We start from the raw sequence: 26,752 nt of genomic DNA, 5'->3' as shown, positions 1-26,752 counted from the left end.
ACCTATGGGTGACTTAACTCGAGGCTGGGTTGAAGTATGAGGAACCAACCCAGCCTATTCCATCTCGGCTTGAGTTCCGCCTTGACTCGGACGGATCAAGATCTACATTGTCCAAGCCTAGTCATATGAGGTGGCCCTTACGTCTTGACTCGAACTGATCATCAAGGTCTACATTTGATCGAATCCTGGTCATACCATGTGGCGCCCATATCCTTCTCCGCATCAAGAAAAATATACTAAATTTTATTTTAAAAATGTAAATTCTTTGCCTACTTCCTAACTAATGAATACTGTTCACAAAACAATGCATAATACCTAATAATTTAGCTTTAGTAGATTTTTTTTCAAGATCAAAATCAATAAAATCTTATTCATATTCAATTACAAAGATTAAACAATTTAAGCAACTTTATCAATTTTAAATATTTTTAAAATCAAATCTACGATAAAAAAATGCTGTTAATAAATTTTTAGATTTCATGCCTGTTTAAAGGATGACTATTTTATTTAATAAGTATCTATAAATTATATTCTAGAATTATCCAGGGGAAAGATAGTCTACATTATAATTACAATAAATTAAAATTTGACGTTGAAGTTTATCTAAGGAAATAAATGCAACCTCAAATTTAAGAGGTTCCCATTTTATCTGTAACACTGAAACCCACCACAAAAAATGAGACATTTCATTTTCATGCAAACCGATTAGGATGACAATTTCCTTTAAATTTGATATCCGGTTCAAAGAGTAGGGTACAGAAGAAATGTTTTTTTTACCAGATTAAATAATTAAATATTTAGATATGAATATATATATATATATATATATATATAAAAGAGGTAGGTATAGATTTTATCACATCCATACCCCAACTTAAAAAAATATTCATATCTAAATATTTAATATATATTATTAGTTTGCACATCCTTATAGGGGTGATGTGGGTGAATCCCTCTCTTCTAAAATTATGCATACAATTTTTTTCCTATAATTTTACATGCATGATGTGGTGCTGTTTAAAAAAAAATACTACGTGATGTTATTTTTTTAAAAAAAATAACATCATATTAAAAAAATAATACCAACATGATATTATCTTTACGAATACAAAATCACGGAGTACTTTTTTTTAAACAGTACTATGTGACGTTGTTTTTATTAACAATGCCACGTTGAAAAAAATAACATCATATACGTAGTGTTATTTTCATAAAAACAATGCCACGTTCCATCCATGACCAGATCTTGTTTCTTGGCTGAGCGGGGTAACTGCACAGCCGGGACTCCTCCGCTCTATCGGCCTCAGTTGTTTTTCCATGCGAGGACTGTATAGTAGCGTGACTTCCATATTCGGACAAGCTCTCCAGTCTTCTTAGCGTTCTATTGCTCCATAGTGAGCATCTGAGTATCTTGTCATACTATCCCGAGATGGACAGGTTGCCCACTCGGACACATCTCACGCTGATTGAGTATTGACCGTCCTGACTGATTATTGCAATCATCTTCCACTCAGTCTTTTGATACTTTGATGTTGACCATCTTAATTTTGACCTCCAATTTAACAGTTAATTCTGTATCAAGTGGACCTTCTTATATCGCCACATTAGATAGGAAATGATGTAAATAAAAATTAAATAATTAATGAGTAATGCATATAAAGATGAATATAATCAATTACAATGGTTACATAAATATAAAATCCTTCCTAAATTCATCCATTATCCCGAGCAGGTCCATACAAAAGTGGAGTAAGGAATATATCATTTGTAATTAACCGTTTGTAATTACGGTTATATTGTAATTAATTTAATTTTAATTAATTGTGATTTTTTTAAGATCTACAATCTTAGATAATAGTTTAAATTGAGATGGATAATATCCGGAGACCGTCCCCTATTAGATGTTAAGTTGTTTGGTCACTTACCCACTGTCAATAATTTCCACCATTTAATTGTGGTCGGATTGATCCGGCGATAAATGGTTGATTTCATGATCCACTTTTTATGGAGAGGAGTATCTGCCCTTCCCTTACAACGATCAACACCGCACAATAATTCTCTCTCCCATTTTCATTTCATCTTCAGGAGATCGTAGACGGGAGCGGCGAGAAGCATGTCCCGGTGGCTTCTGGTGGCGGCCGCCGCCGCCGTCGCCGTCCTGGCGGTCTATGTCCACGTTTCACTCAATTCTCCCATCTCACCTCTTCCCCTACGCCTTCCTGTCTCCCCCTTCAACTTCCCTTCCAACAACCTTCTCCAGGTACGCTAGCAGCTAGCTAATCAATAAACTCTCTTCTTTCTTCTTCTTTCTTCTTCTTCTTCTTCCTCCTCCTCCTCCTCCTCCTCCTCCTCCTTCCTTAACTGCTGAACTGATGCGTCAAGCTAAGGCGGTGGAGAAGCTGGGAGAGGGGAAACTGCAAGGCCCGGAGGACGTCTACGTGGACGGCGATGGCACGCTGTACACCGCCACGAGGGACGGCTGGATCAAGCGGATGCTCTCGAACGGATCGGGTTTCGAGGAATGGATGCTGGCGGGCGGGGGAGGCCTCCTCGGCCTCGCTCTGGCCACGGACGACCCTGACAGAGTCCTCGTTTGCGACGCCTATAAGGTTTCACTCGCCGACGATAATTTCCTTCTCGCTTTTCTTTTGTTTGTTAATTCCGACTGTTCGTTAATTAATTTCTCAAGAACTCGCCTTCTGCATCAAAATGGCAGGGCCTGCTAAAGGTGGGTACGGAGGGAGTGGTCAGTCTCGCTTCCCACGTGGATGGTACCAGAATAAGGTAATATTTCAGAAATTAACAAGAAGACCAAACGACAAATTATGAAAATGGTATGATTTTTTTGTTTTTCTCCATTTTATTAATATCTTTGGACACAAATGAAAGAGCCGTCCTAAATTAAATTAAGAAAAATATTAAATGAATATTTTAAAAAATAAATGAGTGTCTCATCAATAATTTTATTTTCAAAATACTCTTGACTTAATGTTGTTGTAGAAGCTACCGAATAACTACTACATAATGTAGAAATTATTGAGTAGCTGTTACAACGTGTAGAAGGTAGCAACCACTTGCTATAGGTTATAGCAGCTACCTGCTAGCTTCTATTCAATTGTGATCAAAATAGTGTTCAATTGAATTCAATTGAAATGTAGTGTATGTCATGCGGTCTCTTAGTTTATTTTGTTGAAATGTTGTTTTAGTGAGGCTATAGCTCTCCAATAAACATAATCAACATAAGATATATCGTTGTAAAAGCTAGCAATCAACTGTTATACGTTGTAGCAACTACCTACTAGCTTCTACACAATCGATCGTAATCGAATAATGTTCCTTTGAATGTAGTAGGTGTTTTGAAGTCCTCTTAGTTTGTTTGAAATATCGTGTTAATCAGATTATCACTTTTCAATAAACAATATCAACACAAAATAATAAAATTGTTGTAGCAGCTAGCTGTTAGGACATGTGGAGAGCTAGAGGTGAATAGCTTCGTTCACTTTTTTTGAACTTGATTTGTAGCGAAAAACTTGAAGCAATGCTAACACCTTCCTTTTACTTGGTATTCATCTACGTAAGGTGACTAATTCAATGATCCACTCCTCACTCTCATAGATACACTATGAAAATCTCCTTCGGAAGGTGGAGAAGCCTCGTCAAGCTTAAGTACGAGAATACAACAAGAATGCAAATATAAAATACAATTGAGAATGACTTTTAGGATTTATAATAAGGAACCTTGCGTTGTTTTCTCTTTTCTTGCTTTGAATTACTTCTTGGTGGATGGAAATACAACAACAATTTGCTCCAAAACTCCCAAGAATCGGCTGAAACAAGTGTTGTTCAAATCTTTGTGAAAACCCCTTTGTTTAGGTTACTTTGACTCCTAATCGATTGACTTACCTTCAATTGATTGTCACGTCAGCTTAACCATTCAAAATCGGCAGAACGGTTCTTTTTCGCCTAACTAATCAATTGGTGAGTCATACCAATCGATTTTGCAACTTCTAATTGATTGCCCAATCAATTCAGAAGATTTCGATTCTCGCGAGAATCTCTCAATCGATCACCTATTGTGCTCTCATGAACAGACTTCAATCAATTACCCTAATCGATTGGTGAAGCCTGAATTGATTGCCCCAATTGATTTCAAGCCCTTCTATTGTCACGTTAAAACACCCTTAATCAATTGTCTTAATCGATTAACCTAAGGCCTAATCAATTAGCCAATCGATTCTGAGTCTACTGTGCTTCGCAAAAAGCACCCAATCGATTAGGTTTGAATATGTCCTATTTGATTAGGCAATCTACCTAATCCAATCGATTAGGTAATCTGCCTAATTGATTGGTCTTGGGCTAATCGATTAAGCTCATTGATTGTCTCAACCATAAACTCTGAACTTGAGTTTAAGGTTCTTTGCCCAACCCTAAAATCATCCGTTACTCGCTAGAACTTTCTGTTGCATGGCATTCGGTCATCCTTGACCTGCCAGAGCTTCTTTACCAAGTATTTGGTCAAGTTTTGACTCACTTGGACTTTTCATCTCGTGTCAACTCCCATTGGACTTTTGATCACCAAGTGTCCAATCAACCTTTGATCCACTTAGACTTTTCTCTTGCTTAGCCCCGCTAGGACTTTCACTACATTCCCAACTAGGACTTCACTGCATAGCCCTGCTAGGACTTCAATTGCCTAGTTCTCAACTAGGTCTTCACTGTCTAGCCCCGCTAGAACTTCCACTACCTAGCTTCACTCACTAGAATTTTTCTGTTGTCTAACCTCCAGTTAGGACTTCCCGTTGACTAACTTCCAGTTGGACTTCCCAGACAAGTATCTGATCCTCCCTTGATCTACCTGACTTCTCTCTTACATATTGTCAAATATCAAAATTCAAATTTGAGACAACTCGAGTTTAGTCAAACTGATCAACCTTGATCCGATGGCGATTACACTAACAATCTCTCCCATTTTGATGTTTGATAATAAGTTTAAGTTAGGATAACCCAAATTAGCCCAACTCCCTTCTTCATCCCATGCCAAAGCATAAATGAGAGTTTCCTAACTTGAACCCTACATCTTTCTCCTCATTTGACACACATCAAAAATTTTCTCCCCAAGATTCATCCTTTTGTAATTCAAACTTCACAATGAAGGTTTCATACCTTCCATTGTCTCTAATGCTCAACCTTGAGCATTCATCCATCATCATATCTTTAAGGAGAACCTCCCCTCAAAGCATGCTCCAATTTCTATCATTGTACAAACAATAATTTGGAATTACTAAACCTTTAGGAAGTTCTAAAATTTGAAGTCATGAGGTTAAAAATTCACCCTTGAATCTAAACATCCTACTTAACTTTACATTAGTTCTCTTTAACCATTCCTTTCTCATTTTCATCAAGAAAATTATCCTTAAATGCTTACTCAAGCACTCGAGAGGGTTAGAGATAGTTAAATTGACTAAACATGGCTTAATGGACTGAAATCATGCTAATTGATTGGTTTTAGCTACAAATTGATTATAGCTCATGTGAATTGATTGGCACCCACTACCAATCGATTGGCAACAATGCCTAATCGATTGGAGTTTCCGATTTATGAAATTAATTTCAGACCTAATTTCATAAACTCATAAATAATTTTACGACATTCGAAAAATCACAAAAATTCACGTAGATATTACTTATGTCATATATTATCATAGAAAAATAGTTTTCTATGAAAATACCTCTCATTTTCAAAGAATGATACAAAATTGAAAACTATTGAAAACTTTAATGTTTCACTCTAACTTGGTATCTAACTAATCACCCTATTAACAAATAAACTTCACCAAGGTTTTTCAAAATATTTTTGAAATCATATTCAAAACAAATTTTCAACCACGATCTTTAGGCTAAAATTAAATGCACATGACTTGTACATTAATTTTCCTCATAATTGAACTTCACATAATCATTTGTTTTAATGAAACTAAAACTCAATTAAATCTACTAAATCAACATCTTGAGTTTTGTTCATACTCCTAGCATCGCCCTTGTATCTATTGTGTCTCAATATACATACAAGTCAACTCTATAGTATTTGTGAGATGTAAAATAGGTTTTCCCTAAACTAAGGGATCATGCATCTTTATTTAGGCATTTTAACTTTGATCATCTTTCCAAGGATGTTAATTTATGTCATCCTCTTTAATTACGAGAAATTTAAAACAATGTATGATTATGACATACATTAAATGAGTATTTTTCAAAAGGAAAACTATTTTATATGTATATATATATATACACACTCATAACATATCATATTTTTTCATAATAATATATATGCAAAGTATGATGTCATGGCATATGATAGAGTACACAAAATATGACAATTATAGCACAAAGAAAATACCTAGATTTTTATCTAATCTCATCCTTAACTATTATGCCAAAACAAGTATTGCTCTCATCTCCCTAGAATGCACCAAAATCTCAATTTGACACATTTGTAAATTCCATCCTATTTATGCCAATTTGATCAAGCTCAATATTTCAAAAATTTTAATTCACACACTTTTACTCTTTAAGAGTGAAAATTCAACTTCTCATTTTCAAGGTTTCACTATATCTTAAAAATTTCCTAAAGTGTCAATGTCACTATGGTTGGATTAACTACCCTTTCAATTAGAGTTGATACACTCTAAGCCCATTTAGTGTGAAGGGATCATACTTTTAGGAACTCAATACCTATTGGTGCTCCTTGGATATACTAGGTATTCACTATGGATAACTTCTCTTGATACCTTTCTAATGACTTTCCTAGACTTCTTAGAAGTCTTAGTCATACTAGTCTCCTTAAAATTAACTCTAGGGATAATCTCCCTTTTAGTTTTGACTTGACTTCTAGACCTTAGTTTTATAAGTATATGGAACTCTATAGTATGAGGGACTTTTCCTTGGACTTAGGTTTGTATCTCAAAATTCTCTTGCCCTTAGACGACTCTTGTCTGTTTTGACCTAGGTCTTGCTTCTTTGACTCTTTGACATTATTTGTCATTTTTTTCTAGGATCCTCTCCAATTTCTCAAGTTTTGACCTTAAAACTTGATTTTCTATCTTTAAATGCTCAAATTTGGATTTTTCATAATTTCCTTGAGCATTTTCCTTTTTAGATATATTTTTAACATCCTTAGAATTCCTGCCTAAATTATTTCCTACCTTCCTATCCTTAGGTAGGGTTGCTCTAGCATGATATGACTTATAATTTTCTTTAGAATTATTATGCTTCCTATTTTCATGATAAATAACACTAAAATCATAAAAATTATTTCTAGCATGCTTTTTGTCATGATGTGAAGGAATACCATTAACTAATGATATCTTAGATTTTCTCTTGGAATCTCCCCCTTGACTTAGCTTCGTTCTTGGTTCTTAGTCGAAATCCTCTCTCTTAGACATTAATTTTGATAATGAACCTTTCTATTGTAAGAAAAACACACAATGCATTTCTTGCCCTTTCGTTTCACGGGGCCAATCTCTTTTGATTTCTACATCACTTTGGGTATCACTTTAGTTGTATCCTTGACCAAATTGGAACACTTGTTCTTATAGTTATAGTGTCCCTTCTCCCTAGACTCAAAGCATAATATATGATCTTTATTTTTAACAATTAAAATTGTTACACCTTCATGATTTGTGCTCTTTTGACTTGTAGAGGTGAAATACTCATCTTCATTGGCTTTGAAAGTTGAGACTTCTCATTCTGGTGTCAATGAGCTCTTCCCCTCATTCATTGAGGTGGATGCCTCTTCGATATCTTCCTCGGATGTTAAGTATCTCTCAACCTCCGAAACCTCTTGTTCTTGATCTAATGAGTTTCCCTCTTTGGATTTGACTTTATTTTGCATCAAGGTCAGATAGTCATGAAGTTTTGCCAACTTGCTTCATAACTTCTTAGCATCTTGATATTCTCCAATTTTACACAAGATGTTACTTGACAATAAATTAACCAACAATTTGGTTACCTACTATTAGCCTCACATCACTTGATTTGCTCCTCGATCCTTTTTTCTTTTTGAGGAACTTCCCTTTGCTATCCGTTGGAACTTGAAATCCCTCCATTATAGCAAATTATTGTTTTATGTCCATCATGAAAAAATTTTCGACCCTTGATTTTCAAAGATCAAAGCTTTCCATTTCGAATGGTGGAGGTGCTTAGATGTCATATCTGAATCCATTTCGGAAATCCATTTTGAAGTTGAGCTCCTTTGATGATGAGTAATTTAGGGGTTCAACTTTTAACTTTTTCTTCTAGCTCTTGTTTCTGTTGGATCATTACACACGTGAAGGGGGGAGGGGGGAGGGTGAATCACGTGATTTTAAAAACTTGTCTTTTTCGATTTTATAAAACAAAGTGCACAGCAGAATTAAAAACAAAAATAAAAAAATAAGAAAACACAAGTACATGATCGGTTTACTTAGTTCAGAGCCTTTGACGACTCCTACTCTAAGATCCAAGCCCTTCAGACCTATCGATGGGTAATCCACTGAAGCCTTTTCCGGAACCACTGGAAGAGGGAATCAAGTACAAATAAAAGAATAGGAAAGTATAATAAACCTACACTTTCCTTTTATAGATATTTAAAGTAAGTACAAAAATTGAAACCAATTACCAACACGAAGATGTCAGAGTGAGAGCTCTCATGTGTCGGTGACGGCTTGTCTGCAGTAGTCGGGCGTGGCAGTGTCGTAGTAGAACAACAACACGAAGTTAGAGTAGTCGGAACGTCGAAGGAGCGCGTAGAAGCTTGTAGAGGAGGTATGTCTTGAAGGTTGGCCGAAACACTCTTTTATTGAGCATTGAAGGCGCCTTCCATAGCACTGAAAGTGCCTTCCTTCCATTAGGTTTTATCTCGAACATCTCTCCTCTTATCGTTGACGAAGTCTAATGTTATCTGGTTGAATGCGCCTTCCAAGTTCTCGAAGGCGTCTTCCATCGCCCAGCTCAAGGCGCCTTCTTTCGAATGGAAGGCACCTCGTGTATTGTTCACCCGAGACAATTTGTGCTCCTTTTGTCTTGCAAAATATGTTAGTCCAACACAAAATATTTAATGTGTAAAACAAAATTAGCACAATAATAAGGTAGCAGTAATAATTAGATCATATTTCCCCGAGATTAAGATCTAGTAATAGTCTCAATTTAGATTTTAGAAATGGGCCTAAATTGGATATATGCCTAATGTCCTCAAATGGGACTCATCCTCACTAGATCACTCTCATCTAGTGTTTATCTTACTTACCTTGTAGAATCGTTTGACTTTACCTCGGTCCACCATGTCTTCCCACTAGTTGTCAGGTCTGCAAACTCAATTGGACTTCGTCCAGTTGTCCGGTCCCGCGGATCTAGCCGGACTTCCCACCCGATATCGAGTCACTCCTTTACCTATCTAAACTTCTACACCAGCTATCAAGTCCTCCAGACCTAGCTAGGTTTCAGCCTGGTGTCAGACCGGTCAAGTTCTGCACACTTGGTAAAAAGGTTAGATTACACAATACATTTAACTTTAATTCACTTGTCATTCATTAAAACATAGGTTTGATCATTGATGCCAACTGCACTAATCGTTTCTTCCGATGGTTAGTCCAATTAAGAGCGACCTCACTCTGATACCACTTGTTAGGTCATGTAGAGAGCTAGAGGAGGGTGAATAGCTTCATTCGCTTCTTTGAATTTGATTTGCAGTGAAAAACTTGAAATAATGCTAGCACCTTCGTTTTACTTGGTATCCACCTCCTTGAGGTAACTAATCTAAGGGTCGACTCCTCACTCTCATAGATACACTACTAAAACCTCCTTCCTAGAGGCGGAGAAGCCTTGTACAAGCTCAAGCACGAAAATACAAGAAGAAAACAAGAACACAAACATAAAATACAATTAAGAACGATTTTTAGGATTTACAATGAGGAACCTTGTGTTGCTTGCTCTTTTCTTGCTTTGGTTTGCCTCTTGGTGGATGGAAATGCAACAATACTTTGCTCCAAAACTCCCAAGAATCGATTGAAGCAAGTGTTGTTCAAATTTTCGCAAAACCCCCTTTTCTAGGGTTATTTTGGCGTCTCCTAATCGATTGACTTACTTTCAATCGATTGTCATGTTAGCTTGACCGTCCAAAACTTGTAGAATCTCTTTTCTCCAAACTAATCGATTGGTGAGTCATACCAATCAATTTGGCATCTTCTAATCGATTGCCCAATCAATTCAGAAGCTTTATATTCTTGTGAGAATCTCTCATTTGATTTCTCAATCGATTCCAGCACCGACTGTGCTCTCGCGAACATGCTTCAATCGATTACCCTAATCGATTGGTGAAGTCTGAATTGATTGCCCCAATCAATTCCAAGTCCTTCTGTTCTCACACAAAAACACTCTTAATCATTTGCCCTAATCGGTTGACCTAAGGCTTAATTAATTAGCTAATCGATTCTGAGCCTTATTGTGCTTTGTGAAAGCACCCAATCGATTAGGCAATGACCTTGGGCTAATCAATTGTCTTAACCCTAAACTCGAAACTCGAGTTTAAGGTTCCTTTACGCAACCCCAAAGTTATCCGTGACTCTTTGGGACTTTCTGTTGTCTAGCATCCGATTACCCTTTCCCTGCCAGAGCTTCTTCACCAAGTGTTCGGTCAACCTTTGACTTACTTAGACTTTTTCCTTACCTAGCTCTGCTAGGACTTCCACTATCTAGTTCTCAATTAAGTCTTCACTGCCTAGTTCCACTAGGACTTCAATTATCTAGTCCGCTAGGACTTCCACTGTTTAGCTTTACTCACTCAAGCTTTTCCATTGCTTAACCTCCAATTAACAGTTTCGATTGTCTAACCTCCGATTAGGACTTCCCAGACAAATATCTAGTCCTCTCTTGATTTACTTGACTTCTCTCTCATATATTGTTAAACATCAAAACTCAAGCTCGAGTCAACACAAGCTTTGTTGAACTGGTCAACCTCCGAGGATGATTGCACCAACACTAGTAAACAACTGTTACATATTGTAACAGCTAGCAACCAACTGCAACACGTTCTAGAAGCTAGCTACTACAACCTAAATTTTAAAATTGGTCTAGGGATATTTATTTTAAATGGGGCGTCCATTTAACTTTATTTAAAAAAAAAACATCATCTGTTTATTTGTCTTATGGAAGTCGTTTTGATTTTTTGCCCAATATCTTATCAGAGTAACGAGACAAATTGTCTATATAAGCAATGTTTCAAAAGTTGTAGATGAGTAAATTAAAATCCAGAATGAAAGACTAACTATTATCTAATCCTAGGCTCCATTTATTTTGCATAAAATATTTTTTTTAAGAAAAGAGTATTTTAACCCAAGGTTGAAATTATAAGAGGTTTGTAGCAATACCTCTCTTATTAAGAGATGACAATGAAATCTAATCTTTGAAGATGATACGAGATGCATTGTACAGTTGGGTCATAGGACTAGGTCTTACAACAGTGTAAATATCCTTGTTAATGTGTGTGTGTGTGTGTGTTTTTGTATATTTCTTAGTTTTGTTGCATACGATATTTGGCATGACAACAAATACACACGAGCATCTCAAACTAATTGTTTCATTGTTTGTGTTTTTTTGCATGAGATGATCAATTAATGTGCATCATCTATTCGCCCTTTCCTCTCCAGTTAGACTCAAACTAATGATTTTAGTTGATTGTAAAAGTGATGTCAATGTGGGTGTTCTATATTTGGACTCATATCCTATGGCCAATAACCAACATTCAGTTCCTCCACTGATGTCGTAGTGGTAAGGAATAAATAAAAAGATTATAGTTTGAATCTTAATAGGGACAAATATTTTGGAGGTTCTCTGGGCATAAGTTGTGTTTAATTGAAGCTCACTTCTCAATAGACTTCAACATGGCTATTTCTCGAAATGAAGGATCTGAAACTCCTAAAAATAAAAAGTAGGAAGAAAAAGTGAACAAGGCATTGAGATCTATGTCCAAAGGCAATGAGCAGACAAAGGAAATTATACCAAGAACAACTTTTCAGTGACCAAGATTTGCAAATAATTAAGCTTCGGAACGAGTTTAAACTTTAAAAAGACTCAAAGCTAATTCATGATTTTACTGATTCATTTACAGTTTCAACGATGTCTGATTGACTTGAGATAATCAATGTGAAACTCTTAACCCTTTCCTGCAACGTTTGGGGGCTCATCCTTCATCCTTGTATTGGCTTTATACAGATGATCGTAGATTAGTTTGGTGCAACGATCCCTGCCGTGCTCAAAATCTATAAATTTTGCAGATTCGCGGATGACTTGGCGGAGGCTTCCGATGGCAGCATCTACTTCAGCGACGCGAGCAGTACGTTCGAGTTCCATGATTGGTTTCTCGACTTTCTCCAGGCCACGCCTACTGGAAGGCTCCTCAAGTACGACCCGGAAACTAAGGCCACCTCGGTGGTGCTCGATGGCCTTTCCTTCGCCAACGGCGTCGCACTGTCCGCGCAGCAAGACTTCGTCGTCGTGTCCGAGTCTTCAAAGTGAGGTTTCAATCCAGGCGTGCGTATGTGGATTTCCGATTCGTCATTGCTGGAATTGTTGATGATTAATTGTGATTTAATCTTAAAACCAGATTTAGATGTTTGAAGCATTGGCTGAAGGGGGACAACAAAGGGCAGACTGAAATCTTCATCGACAATCTCCCAGGATCTCCGGACAACATCAAGCTCGCACCTGATGGCTCTTTCTGGATCGCGATCTTGCCGGTCTGTCTCTCCTACTGATGCGCATTAATCACCTAATTAACTAACGAATAACCATGGCCCTGCAGCCGACACCAAAAGGATTCAGCTGGATCCACGCGTCGCCGACGACCAAGAAAGTGATCGCTGCATTCCCGACGCTCGTCAAGGCCGCCAAGGCCATGTCCTTGAAGGGAGGTGCCATGGTTGTCAATGTTGGGAGCGACGGGAAGATGAGGAGGATGCTCGATGATTCCGAAGGCAAGGTGATGAAATTCGTCACGTCGGTATTGGAATTCGATGACCACCTCTACTTGGGTAGCCTGGTTAACGACTTCGTGGGCAAGATACGGCTGAAATGATCGTCCATGTTCTTGGATCATATATCTAGTTTGTTTTAGTTTTGATGACAATATTTCGTACAACAGTCCAGACCTTGTCTATGATCGCTTGAGCTTGCATTCAATGACAGCGGTTAAAATAGTTAAAATACTCTGGATTTTTGGGAACAGAGTGTTCCCTAGAACAAGCTCGCGATCTGTGGGCTGCAGAAGACTTGCACCTCTACGAGTGTGGCCTTGCCTACGTCCCCAAAGATGGATTCTTTTCCATCCTCTCTCTTGGCGTAGGACAAGCCCAGCCTGGACTTGGCCTGCCTCAGGTCCCCGACGCCGGAGCTCGCGTCGGGCCCCGTGAACACGCCCATGACCGGCGTCAGTGGCGGGCCGATGAGCAAGCCGTCGGCCCCGAACTGCGGACCGCCCCTCGCGTAGTCAAAGATGGCAGCGCCACTGCCCCCTACCTTCGGCAGCATCACCAGCGGCTCGCTGCTCTCCGACTCCGATTCCGATTCCTTCCAGTAGAAGAGGAAGGCATCAAAGGTGTCGTAGTAGTCGTCGGTGCTCCGGTAACCTTCCGGGTTGAACGCCCCAAACTTGAAGGATGTAGAGGTGTGGGCGACCACCACGCAGGGCCCCTTGAAGTCGCTGCGGCGGTGGAAGTCGACGGCGCTGAAGCCGTCGACCGAGGCCCTGTAGCAGCACTTCAGCTCCCTTCCTCTCAGATAGGTTTTAGCTACCAGTGATGGAGGGAACGGGAGATCGATGTCGTGGTACTTGAACTGCGGCTTTGGTGGCTCCTCTGCTCTCCGGATCTTTGCCCAGTCGAAGAAGCTCACAGTGATCGACTTCCTGGATATCGGTAGGACGGCAATGGAGTTCAAAATGCAAGCCATGAGCAATGAGCGTGAACGACAATTAGGAGCATCTCCCAAATGATCTTATCCAAACGTTCTGGTTCTGACAAATGGCAAATTGTTATTGGAGATCTCACAAGTTTGCTACTCAATTCATGCCGATCCATCGAATCACAGCAACTCGTGATAGTCTCCGCGGGTGCCCAATTAATTAATTAATTAATTAATTAGAGGATGATTTTATTATAATAAAATAGAGGATTAATTTGTATGAGGACATACTTTTAGAGAAAAAAAATTTCTCACATCTTCAATTAGTTGACCATCTATTATAAATTAATCCTATGATTTATCTTTCTTTATGTAATCTAGAAACGAAGTATAAGTAATACCTCGAGAAAATGTAATCAACTTTTACTACAACAAAATTTCAATAGTTGACCCTCTATTATAAATTGATCCTATGATTTATCTTTCTTTATGTAATCTAGAAACGAAGTATAAGTAATACCTCGAGAAAACGTAATCAACTTTTACTACAACAAAATTTCAATAGTGGTGGAATAAGGAAAGCAAATTACTCTAAAGGTACGTTTAATTCAAGTTACATAATCTTAGTCATGTGATTATTTGATAATCACATAAACAAGGTTAATAGAGAATAAAATATAATCTTAATATTATTTGGTTCAACTTAGGATACAGAACAACCTAGTTTTGTATTTACTAATTTACCCTTGTGATTGACCTTCAGCACCGAGGAGCAAGCAGAGAAATTGAGGTTCATTGGCATCGGGCTAGCTTTCTCCCGGAGCCTCATGACTTGCACAAATAGAGACTAAGGTCACCCTCTAACCAATTAGACATATACTAAGGTCTGATCTTTCTAAGCTTCAAGCTCAATGACACTCAAATTTTGAGCTACCTGTTTTAGACATGTAGACCAAGACCCCTTCTCATTCCCCACTAGATACTGCAACACGAGTTTTGTATTTACTAATTTACCCTTGTGATTGACCTTCAGCACCGCGGAGCAAGCAGAGAAATTGAGGTTCATTGGCATCGGGCTAGCTTTCTCCCGGAGCCTCATGACTTGCACAAATAGAGACTAAGGTCACCCTCTAACCAATTAGACATATACTAAGGTCTGATCTTTCTAAGCTTCAAGCTCAATGACACTCAAATTTTGAGCTACCTGTTTTAGACATGTAGACCAAGACCCCTTCTCATTCCCCACTAGATACTGCAACACGAGTTTGTCTCTCTGCCAAAGACAGAGGTCAAGGACTCGTTCAGGCCCGCCCCCGTTCTTGAGTTATTGGTTCTCCGCTTTAATGTTTACCCAAGTTTTTCTATGTCGATCAAATTTGATCTTGTTGATTGTGTGACTGGTTTTTGAAATTATATTAGTTTCTAAGAGCAATCCTTTTCTAACCTCGATGAATTCTCGTGTACAGACATCCTCTTGATGAGTTACTTGAGAAAGAGCGTCGTTGATTGATCGCTTATGTTGGAATCGATTGCCTGATGCTCTCCCCCAAAACCCTTTCTTTAGTACGGCAAAGTTGTTGATGTAGCCTTTTAATACGATTTTGCTTGACATTGGTTTTGTTAGTGTCAGTCTTAAAATGTTAGGTTTGTAGAGGGAAATTTTGGAAACAATAATTTGATAATCTTGGAATCATAAAAAACCTTAGGCTTCTAAGATTTTCTGGTTCCGAGTTATATTCCCAAATCACTAATGTGGTGAGAATTGCTCATTACCAGAAATCGCTCATTACCTAAACCAAACAAGCATTTTGTTGATAACCTATCAAGGTTATCAACGATAACCCCCAACCAAACACACCCTTAAGCCTCCTCCTTTGGATGAGCCCTGTAGTCATCCCGCACCGGAGCCCCTCTGCCTCTGCTGTCAGATGAACCTCGTGTCGCCGCCTTGATCTCTGTTGATCCTGTCTGAAGGCTAGGGAGATGACGCACTAGTTCTGATGGATGATTTGTTGACCGATGGATGACTTCTTTAATTTGGAATGGAACTTTCCCCCGATCTTGCACACAGTCAGACAATCCAATAAGACGTTAGTGACCAAAGATCAGGGAAGGAGTTTCTGGCAGGGCCCTCCAATGCTCAAGTCAGTACGACACCATATAGAAGAATGACGAACAGTAGAGAAAGTGCTCGCACGAGAGTAAGGTGTAGATGATGTCAATTGCATACCTTTCCAATGAAAAGGATCCCCCCTTTATATACCACCTCTCACAACCTCCGCGATCATGAGGTGACCCCTTGTGTCAGAGTTTGTTAGGTGATGGAAAGAGTACAGTCTGCAATGATAGTCCAAGGGATCTTTTTCCTACCTACAAATGTAACTCTTTTGTCGTTTATGGCTTAGCCCTTTGATGAGATTGTTGGAGTATATTGTTGTAACGGATCAATTAGTGAGGAAATCCACCCAAAGAATATTTCCCGACAACTTTGACAGGCTATCAAAATGTTGTCTGCTGCTTGTTTGCTAAATATATCTCGGTCGGTCCTTGAGCCGACTATTTAACTAGAATGTCTTTCATTGAATATATTTTAGACTGATCTTTCATTTGGCCAGACATTTATAGTAAACACTATGAAATGAAGCACCTTTAACCTGTATTGGTATCAATATGCTCTGTTGTGTGTTAAATATTGCCAAGATATGTTCAGAGACTAATATAGTACCCACAATATGCCAAAGATCCATTCAAGAAGTCATATGATACATCATGTATGTTAGAGCTTTATTTTAGGGACCATATGACATCAAGTAACTTAAATATGATCGGCCTTTGTTCGGTCGACTGTATATGCAGTGTTTCCTAAGGATGAGTGTCTTTAAGCTCGCCCAGTCTTTGTTCGGCCGGGTGTACATTGAGAGCCTTATGTTCGACCGACCTTCATCCAACCGATCTAGTATAAAGAGGTTTATGAGGTTAAGTGTCTTTAAGCTGCCCGGTCTTTGCCCGACTGAGCGCACACAGAAAATATTATGTTCGACTGACCTTTATCCAGCCAATCTATATAAAGAGGTTTATGAGGCTAAGTGTCTTTAAGCCCGCCCGATCTTTATCCGGCCGGGTGTATATAGAGAGCCTTATGTTTGACCGACCTTTAACCAATCGATCTTATATTAAGATCTTTACGAGGCTAAGGGAGCTAAGCCCGACCGACCTTTGCCCGGCTAAGCGTGCACAAAGAGCCTTACATTCGACCGGCCTTTATCTGACCGGTCGTATATTAAGATCTTTACGAGGCTAAGGGCGCTAAGCCCAATCAGCCTTTACTTGGCTAGGCATGCAAAAAGAGCCTTACGTTTGACCGACCTTTATCTAGTCAATCGTATATTAAGGTCTTTGTGAAGTTGTGTCCTTGGGCTCGGCCAGATTTTGCCTAGCCGGGAGTTTGACACATCGTTAAACAAAGACGAAGCAACTTTTATGGTAAGAAAATTTTCAAAGTTTATTAAATCTAACAAATTTAACAAGTCGCAGGCCAAGAAGTTTCTTCTGGGAAAGAGGAAAGTCATCTGCTATAACTACCAAAAAGAAGGACACATCAAGGATGATTGCCTAAAGTTGAAAAGAAAGGAGAAAAACAAAGGGCCAAGCAAATCAAAGCACAAGAATATGATGGCAATGTCGGATGAGTCATCATCAAAGTTTGAAATGGAGGAGTATGTCAAACTAGCATTAATGGCGAGTCACCAAAAGGAGAGCATCCATGAAGGGGGAGGTACATCTGAAGAAAATAGTAATAAAGGGAAAATTCATCTTCATATTAGATTTGGTAAGTAAGGTATACCTTCTATCTCCTGATCAAATATATTCAGGTATAATGTTTAAATCATTATGTAAACTTAAAACTAAGAATATCAAATTGAAAAAGGAAAATATAAATTTAAAAACTATCTTAGCTAAAACATGTCCACTGAATTTGATAAAGTTAAAAATGAAAATGTAAAATTAAAAGAACAAATAGAATATCTTAAAAATTTAGCATATTTAAATTCTCCTATTCTAAATTTTAGAAATTATAAAGGCCTTAACTGATATTTATGAAAATATAGAGGCCAAATTATAAAAGTGAAAAGAAAATATATCCCACAAATTTTTTTCCATAAATCTAGTAGATAAGAATTTATTTTAAATTCTTAAATCATACTTAGTATAAATTAAATTAATTTTTATGCATACATTAAATTTAATATGCTTTAGTTTTTAATTTTATTTATCAAATTAACTATTTCGCATGCATTCTTTTGTATTGAAAATTTTCCTATGCAAAACAAAAATATTATTTACTTATAAAAATATTTTTAAAATCTTCTATTTGATATATTTATTTTTAAAATTCTTCTTTTAAAAAAATGAGTTTTGACGATAAAAAGTATTTAGAAAATTTATTTTTCAAAAATATAAAATTTTTTTGTGATAATGAGTTACGTTATGTTTTCTATTAGAGTAAAAAAAAAATTAGATTTTTTTTTTCAATTATCTGATTTTTTATGAATTTTTTTTTATCAAAAATTGTAATTTAAATTTTTTGAAAATTAATTTTAAAAAATCTGATTTTTTGGAAAGTTGCCATTATATTTTGGATGGTGAGAAAAATCAGTAAGATTGTTAAGACTTGAAAACTATTTTTAATAATTAATTTGAAAATAAATGCTATATGATTAAAAATATTTATTGTAATTACACTGCAAATATCTTATAGGTGAAAATCTTTATCCTAATCAAAGTGTTTCAATTTGACTTTGACAAAAATCTTTAGGATTACTGACAATTTTATGTTTCGAAACATAAAAATAATTTTAATTTATTTTTATCAAAACAGAAATTAATTGATAAAATTAGTATTTTTTAATTCGATAAAAAGATAGACCTAGCATGGATTTGGTACCGCGGTGGAAGGTTAATGACAGGTAAATTAATAAATATTAAACTAAATTATTGCATAACCTAAGTTAAATCAAATAATATTAAAATTACATTTTATTTTCCATCATCTTGAATAGATAATTAACAGATAATCATATAATTTTGTACGATAATTAATTCCTAAACATCTAACATCGACAAGGAAACAATAGCTACTCAAACATTGACATGTCTTTCCAAACTTAAACAGCGACAGACAGACACAAATAAAGAGATAGATAGACAGAGAGTCTCTTGGGCCTAACCATGGTTGAAGCGGCAAATGGCAAATTGTTATTGGAGATCTCACAATTTTGCTACTGGATTCATGCCCATCCAGTGAAGCACAGAAAGTCATGATAGATAGCAAAATTTCAGCAGTTGCGCGGCATAAGGAAAGCAGATTACTCTAAAGAGTAGCATATTAGCTAAATTATTACAGCATCCAGTTCTCGATTACATAGCACATAGAAATAGTAACTGCTGAATTCCTAAACATTTAACATCGACAAGGAAACAATAGCTAGTCAAACATTGACATATGTCTTTCCAAACTTAAACAGCGACAGACAGGCAGACACAGATAAAGAGAGAGATAGACAGAGGGAGAGAATCTCTTGGACCTAACCATGGTTGAAGTGGCACTGTTAGATGAACCCCTGAGACCAAAAATATCTCTCCGTGGTCCATTGAGCTGAACTACAGAGCTCCACAGCCATATGCGAAGCTCATATTGTTAGGAAGGACAGGGAGAAGAGCCAAATGCCAAAAACAAACACTGGCTCTCCTCCACGCCTACTTTTGCAGGGGCTAGAACTCCCCCTGGAGCCTAACCACAAATGTACACTCAAGAAACTAATCAACAGAAAGCAGGGTCAGTGAAGTCATCTCGCCTTAAATATTCTTGGAAAGATGAATGGTTAGTCACACCGAAAAGAGTCCTTACAGTAGATGGTAGTTAAATAATTGTCGAGTTTAACTAATAATGACCACGACAGGGCATTCCTCACCTTGAAGTTGGCCTGAATGGAACTACAACAGTAAGAATTGAAGTCAATTAAGGCCATCTCAGGCCGATTTTAGCTCAAAGCTCACCACGAGCAATTGGGTTATTAGTAATCAGATGGAATAATCATGGATGGCTGGCTGGCTGGCTGAGAAGCCAGATGATCTTGTTAGCTACCTTTGTTTCTTAAGGTATAGTGCCCTACCTGTGGGTAGATATCCAATCACCACAGTGATCTGACCATGAACGCCCCATCCCTTGGTCTAAAACAGAACCATGGGAGGGAGCTTGGTAAATGTTAGTGAAGAGACTGACAAAAATACGTACGACACTTGCAAACAGATAGAGATGAAGACTGAGGGAAACCATGGTTAGGCCAAGGGTTGCTCCGGCGCAGTTGCAGAGAAGTGAGGAGGAATAACTCTGTAGCGATAGGATGCTGGAGGGCTCGGCAGGGTGGGAGCAGTGACAGCCATTGTCATGCCTGTTTGATAGCAAAGGACACTGCTGAAGCTATTAGTACGCCTCGATCGAGTTGAAAGAAATCAGAGGAGAGCAAGCAGAAGGCGGCCAACCTGCTTGCGCCGTGGGACTGGGCGCCAGGGAGATGGGCACGCCCCCGTAGAGCTGGGCGGTGACAGCGGAGTAGTGAAACATTTGGGGGAACTGCATGCCGTAGCCTTGGCCCTGGGCGTAAGCGGCGGCGCCGCCGCCGCCTCCGCCGCCGCCCTGTCCGAATTGGATGTAAGGGTAGTAGCCAGCTGCAGCTGCTGCTGCTGCTCCTGCTCCACCATAGAGCGGGTACTGAGCAGCCGCTGCTCCACCATACATGTTGTAGTAGCTCTGGTAGTCGGACTGCAAACAGAGTCATCAGTGACTCCATTAAAAGGATGGATTAGAACAAAAGTGGGGACATACCGTAGCATGATAGTTGTACTCGCTAGAGTATGGCGAGAACCTGAAAATTGTCGAGCTTTTAAGTCATGCAATTAGTATAAACATGTTGATGAAGGAAATGGTATGCATGCATGATGCAGAAAGAGGTAGGGAGAGGGGCAGGCCACCATGGCTGCTTTAAGAAGCTAGCTAGCATGCAAGATGTCGACCATGTGTGGGCATGCATGCACGTGGTGGCACCAGAGCAGCGTGGCTTCTTTACAGCTTGCATTGCATGCTTACCCGTAGACATAGTAAGGAAGCTGGCCTTGGTGGTGGATGGCATAATGGGGAGGGAAGGTTGCAGCAGCAGGCGAAGCAAAAGCTGCTCCTGTTCCACCTTGAAATGATTTCATTACCCTAAAGTTCCTGCTCCCTCCTCCTCCTCCTGTGATTAAAACTAATGATTAACCTCAGTCCAAGAGAGTTAAATACAGCTCTGTAACTGACCAAACTTCTTTTTTTTAATGGATAATTATCTCTGTAGCTAGCTGTAATATAATTAACGATTATGCAAAACTGGTTTTCAGATCGTACTCTTTAACACCGATATATATTTTATGCATGTTTTTTGAAGATAATCATGCAAACCACTCATGGTAATGAACTAATGATCGAGATACAGCTCATTTGGGTAGAATATTTATAATTACCAGAACGCATGCTGAATATGAGGTACAAAGTTGTTTATATATGTCTGAGAGAAACACGGAGGGAGGAATCAAATAGATCATAAACAAAACAACGACAAAAAACATACACACAAAAAAAAAATCTCGTAAAATAGTATATTATTACCATGAAGAGGTGTTGTAGGCTTAGATCTCTGAACCCCCAAGGAAGCAAGGTTACAATTAGCCCTCCTTCCGTCGATCACCGGAGCAGGATCGATGCAAGCTCTCATAGCAGACTCCGGCTCACGAAAAGTCACCTGAATAATTATTATTATTTTCTACCAAAAAAAATCCTCGAGGTGGAATAAATGCAAGTTTAAGATTCTGATTAAAGGAAAAGAAAAAGAAGTGAAATATATATACTCACAAAGCCATAGCCTTTGGATCTTCCGGTGTTCTTGTCAGTGATGACGACGGCCTCCAGGATGTCTCCGAACTGCTCGAAGTACTTCTTCATGGTGTCTCTCTGCGTCTCCCAAGCCAGCCCCCCGACGAAGACCTTGGTGTAAGTGGTGTCTCCGAATTGGCCAGCTGCCTGAGCACTAGTCATCTTCTTCCTCGATTCCCCTGCCTTTCTCCTTCCCCCACCACCAACACCAACAACAACACACCACCGAACTGCGAGGAATTCAGAAGGGAAATTAAAGGAGAGAGAGATCTAGAGAGAAAGAAAGAGAGAGAGAAGGGAAGGAGGGAAGGAAGGGAAAAAAAGGTAAAGGAAGGAAAGGGAAAGAGACCGCAAGGAGTAGGACCTATTGCATTATATATACTCTGCTGGTGCGGTTGAATATTGTTGGTGTGGCCATGGCCCGCATCTTGTCGATTAACACCATCGCCAGCTCTGGTTGTGCGTGAAATGACCAGCGTGCCCATGTCATTAGGCTGCCATGTGTGGGGCTTATTATCAGATAGCGAACACCGATCGTAATTGCTTGTGATCTCAGTTCACACGAAAGCCTAGCTATGAACCCATTGCGGTGGTTTTTGTCGTCTGTCTCAATCTAAATTATAATCTGGATAGAAAGATGAATCTAAGGAGATCATAAATAATTACGGGTGAATCAAATAACTTTTCTATTTTGTTTCTTTCTCTATAATATTTGGAGGATGTAACTTATTCTTTAAATTTAGAGAAATATTATTTATAAATATTAAATTTAGTAAATCGATAAAATAGTTGTGCTAAAATTTTTTTTAACTATCCTATCTAAAATTTAAGATAAAATATTTAGATTATTTTTGGGATTAAGTTTTTTCCATCCAAAAAGTTACTCACTCGTATTTTACAAGAAAAAAAAAAAATTAATCAGGCTGGGTAACGTCGAGCCTGAGATGATCAGTTCGATTCCACGGAAATTTTCCATCGACTATCAGGATAAATCGAAAAGCGCACGTAACGGTCAGCTCAAAAGTCTAGCATCATTTGATTACACCCCTCATTTAGAAGAAAATTTTTTATAAATACATCATGAATATTTGGGAAACAACCTGGATAATCTCATTTTTTATAAAACTTAGGGCGGATAGCGGATAGAGGAACATTATCACATTTAATTTTACATCACAACGGAACGGGGAATGTCCAGAGGGGAATATGGAAGCAGTTGGTGCCAGAATCTAGTTTAATTAATTTGGATAATGCCGGATTGTTGTGCTGTTCAGTTACGTTTCACGGTGGATTTTCTGTCCTTGTCGTGTTTTTCTCTTCTTCCTTTTCTTCAATTTTTTTAGTTTGAGGAGATGAGGCAAGCAAAATTGATTTGTGACAGACAGATCGTCATCGATCGACTTTTTATATTAGAAAAAAAATAAAATAAGATTTATTTTAGGGTTTCCTACTAGTTTCTGAGAAGAAAGAATATTGATGGATATAGGAATGCTAAATTGAATTTTCTAATCCATTCGTGAGTCGACCTTTTATTTTATTTTGTTTTGTTTTTGTTTTTTGTTTTCAATACATGTGTTGTCGTGAATGAATCCTATTTAGTATTTCTATAAGGGGCCAATTTTTTTTTCAACGGAACGTATAGGGAGAGAATCGTAAAATTATTACCATGTGTTTTTAAATCATGAATTTTGCTATGTATTCTTGAGGGTAAAAATAATGGCGGTTAATTATAAATGATGTATAGGATAATTTTCTCATGATTTTTAAGTTAACGAGAAGCTATCACTTGATTATGCTACATTAAAACTATCTTTAATCCTTAATAGATGTATTCGTGTGAAGAACGAATTCATTCTCTTCAGAAGGATCAATCTCTTGAAAACTTACTTCACACGCCTAAAATCATGTAAACCTGACCTATTTTTTTGTCAATTTGATACAGAACCGACTCAACATGACTCCTTAAACTTCAAATAGTTATAACTTTAGATTCAGAATTCGGAATCAAGTTTTGTCTATGGTCATACATACAGAATTTGAAAATCTATGTTTGTTACTAGGTTTCCGTAATCATCAATTTTTTTGGCCCAAATTTTATTATTTAGGCCCTCATCCGAGCCTCCGAAGATTTTATTACTATTTTTAGTAATTTTTATTTTTATAATTTTTAGAGTATTTTTTTATATTCTTAGTAATTATAGGTTATAATTAGACTAATTAAAATAATTTTTTTTTTATTAATTTTAATTTCTATCTAGAAATTTCTTTTTCTAAGAATATCTCTTTTCTTTTTCTGTAAGATTGAAATTGAGATTCATATACTAGGATTTATTTTATCTTAGAGTCTACAATCTATATAAACTCCTGTCTAGTTGTATGAGGAATCATCCCTCAATTAATAATAAAGTTTCATTTTTTAGCAAACGACGAATTTTTCTCATTATTTTCTTCAAGTTCTCTTGTTTGCTTTCTCCTCAATCTTCCTTCTCATCTGCCCATAAGATAATTGCTATCCTATTCGGTGTCACAATCGGGTCAAAGGTGCAACAATGCTAGAAAATCCTTCAATAAAACACCGATAGTAACCATCTAGTCCAAAAAATTATGAATTTCCTACACTGACTTTGCTTGTTCCCATCTGACAACCATTTCAATCTTTTAGGGGACTATTGAAATCGCTCGACAGCTAGAAACTGTAAATATCCCATGGTAGTTTTGATGTGGTCAACCAAGTTAAGTTAGGTCTTGTATATTTGATCCTTGTGTCTAAGTGTGTAGGAGCTTAGGAACACAAGAACTCGAACGGAAGACGCAGCTAGCGAGAAGGATGGTAGAACAAGGGAGCCGACGAGCTCAATGCATTTATGGGATGAGGTGTTGTGGAAAAATACATCTGTGGATGAGAAGAACGTGCGCAACATTCAAGCGATAATAAGCATGGGAGGAAGCCTGCTCAAGGAGAAGGTCAAAGTTGAGTTCGGGTGAGCTAAACTCTGATTAACCAAAGCATCATCCATGTGCTGATCTGCCTCAAGCAAAGCGCCTTCAATGGCTTAGAAGGATCCTTCCATAAATAGTGTCAAAGGCGTCTTCCAGCCTATTAGAGGCGCCTTCAAGTGGTCGTTCGCGAAAGATAAAATTTTATCTTCGATGATAAAACTTATCTTATGGATGGCGTCTTTGACCTACCTAAAAGTGCCTTCAAGTTACAGATAGAGTTTTTTAGAAGCTATAAAAAACCCCCTAGAGATAGGAAATGAATAAGAACTCAATAACAACTTCTGTATTCAATTTCTAGCCAATACCTAAGCTTTTCAAAAAGTATAAGAGGCTTCTCCGCCTTCAACAAAGGAGATATTTGTAGTAGAGCTTTGCAACTCTCTTGGATTAACAACCACCTACACTATAACTAAGTAAAATCTCTGCCTCTTTTATTTTATGTTGTTCATTTATTTTATGTTAATTATCTAATATTTGTGTCCTTGTTAAGTTCCAAGTAAGAGAAATTTCTAACTCTTATTTCAGGCTATTCACCTCCTCTAGCCAGCCGCACCAGAACCAATAGAAACAATATGTCTCAGAAATCCCACGGAAGCAAGTCAAAAAACACTTTTAGTGAACTTTACATATACATGCATTCCTTTCATTGTGTTTATAAAATCATCCTAAGGTATTGTTCATGCTTCTCCTTTGATCAAGAAGTGGGATACCTTTTAATACGAGGGAATTACACTCGAGATGTGACAGATTCAAATCATGAAAATAATTTCTTGCAATGTAAAATAATTAAGATTGTGTATAATAGTCCAATCCTTCCTCTCCAGAAGCATTAGTGGGTGAACCAACTCTTTGCAACTGATTTGACCAAATATTTAATAATTGAACAATTGAACTCCAGAATTTGGGTATAGTGCTAAATATACAAGAGTTCGCATTGCAGTGTCTGACTGTAACGTATCGACAAGGACCACTACATCTCTATGAGAACTTGGGTGTAGTGTTAAATAGGCAAGAGTTCTCACACCATAGGTTAGATAAGAATAAATATGATAGAAAAACTAATAATCTAATATTTAAAATATGGAATATAGGTGTAAGTACCCCAGGTTGGTTTTGATGTAGTCAATTTAGGTCATGTTGTGTTTTGATGCCTTGTGTCTAAGTGTACATGAACTTAGGAACACAAGAAATTTAGCGGAAGATGCAACAGGCGAGAAGGATGACATGAGAAGGGAGTTGATGGGTTTGGTACATTCGAGAGATGAGAAGTTGCAAAAGAGTACACCGGTAGACAAGAAGGATGCGCATGACATATCCGAGGGACGAGAAGCCGGGGAGGAAGCCAGCTCAAAGAGATGGTCGGAATTGGGTTTGGGTGAGCTCAACTCCGAATGGTCAGAGTATCACCCAAAAAGGAAGAGCAAGGAAAATTTAAACTTTCTTGAAGGTTAACCGTTCAAGCTAACTGATGGAAGGCACCCTCAAGGAAGATGGAAGGCACCCTCGCGCCTTCATAGAAGGTGCTCTCAAGTTGGTTGGAGACGTCTCCAGTACCCGTTGATAAGGATAAATTCTTATTACTGGAGGATAAGTTCTATCCTCTTGAAGGTGCCTTCAACCTCCTTGGAGGCACCTCCGAGCGATGTGTTGGTGCAACCTTAGGTCAAGGTTGACCTGGTTGACCCGACTCGAGTTGACGTGACTCGAGTTGTATTTTGATGTTTGACTTGGGAAGATTGTCGGTGCAACCTTAGGTCAAGGTTGACCTAGTTGTGTTGCATGTTGATGTTTGACACTCGTGAGAGAGTTCTATTCTTGATGTGGGACAAGAATAGATGTTTGGGAGATTATTGG

At 38.0% G+C, this 26,752-nt stretch overlaps 3 protein-coding genes across 4 annotated transcripts; 1 reads left to right on the top strand and 2 right to left on the bottom strand.

Moving 5' to 3' along the window:
• The first annotated feature begins 1,990 nt into the window (after positions 1-1,990).
• On the top strand, positions 1,991-13,238 carry LOC122023715 (adipocyte plasma membrane-associated protein-like). Its single transcript, XM_042581996.1, has 6 exons — positions 1,991-2,260; positions 2,388-2,609; positions 2,717-2,784; positions 12,309-12,545; positions 12,638-12,770; positions 12,836-13,238. The coding sequence occupies exons 1-6, from the start codon at positions 2,114-2,116 to the stop codon at positions 13,106-13,108; spliced, it is 1,080 nt and encodes a 359-aa protein (XP_042437930.1). The 5' UTR covers positions 1,991-2,113; the 3' UTR covers positions 13,109-13,238.
• On the bottom strand, positions 13,232-14,100 carry LOC122023716. Its single transcript, XM_042581997.1, has one exon. It carries the CDS (start codon positions 13,978-13,980, stop codon positions 13,267-13,269), a length of 714 nt encoding a protein of 237 aa, XP_042437931.1. The 5' UTR covers positions 13,981-14,100; the 3' UTR covers positions 13,232-13,266.
• A 5,185-nt stretch (positions 14,101-19,285) lies between these two features.
• Positions 19,286-22,255, bottom strand: LOC122024500 (RNA-binding protein 24-like). Of its 2 annotated transcripts, none has more exons than XM_042583141.1 (6): positions 21,878-22,255; positions 21,635-21,767; positions 21,080-21,224; positions 20,819-20,858; positions 20,476-20,755; positions 19,286-20,384 (listed from the first exon to the last, which is right to left on the bottom strand). In XM_042583141.1, exons 1-6 carry the CDS (start codon positions 22,058-22,060, stop codon positions 20,272-20,274), a joined length of 894 nt encoding a protein of 297 aa, XP_042439075.1. In that variant the 5' UTR covers positions 22,061-22,255; the 3' UTR covers positions 19,286-20,271. The 2 variants fall into 2 exon arrangements, with proteins under 2 accessions (XP_042439075.1, XP_042439076.1); XM_042583142.1 differs by having other exon boundaries at positions 19,286-20,404; positions 21,878-22,254.
• Between the last annotated feature and the right edge of the window lie 4,497 nt (positions 22,256-26,752).

The sequence above is a fragment of the Zingiber officinale genome, chromosome 9B (genome assembly GCF_018446385.1).
Source record: "Zingiber officinale cultivar Zhangliang chromosome 9B, Zo_v1.1, whole genome shotgun sequence".
Classification (NCBI taxonomy): Eukaryota; Viridiplantae; Streptophyta; class Magnoliopsida; order Zingiberales; family Zingiberaceae; genus Zingiber; species Zingiber officinale.
This window is presented reverse-complemented; position numbering and strand designations above follow the sequence as displayed.

Coding starts and splice junctions, on each gene's coding strand:
- LOC122023715 (XM_042581996.1), top strand. CDS start 2,114: ATGTCCCGGTGGCTTCTGGTGGCGGCCGCCGCCGCCGTCGCCGTCCTG. Junction 2,785..12,308: donor GTGGATGGTACCAGAATAAG/GTAATATTTCAG, acceptor TAAATTTTGCAG/ATTCGCGGATGACTTGGCGG. Junction 12,546..12,637: donor GTCGTGTCCGAGTCTTCAAA/GTGAGGTTTCAA, acceptor TCTTAAAACCAG/ATTTAGATGTTTGAAGCATT.
- LOC122023716 (XM_042581997.1), bottom strand. CDS start 13,980: ATGGCTTGCATTTTGAACTCCATTGCCGTCCTACCGATATCCAGGAAG.
- LOC122024500 (XM_042583141.1), bottom strand. CDS start 22,060: ATGACTAGTGCTCAGGCAGCTGGCCAATTCGGAGACACCACTTACACC. Junction 20,756..20,818: donor AGTACAACTATCATGCTACG/GTATGTCCCCAC, acceptor CTCTGTTTGCAG/TCCGACTACCAGAGCTACTA. Junction 20,385..20,475: donor CAGTCCCACGGCGCAAGCAG/GTTGGCCGCCTT, acceptor GCTATCAAACAG/GCATGACAATGGCTGTCACT.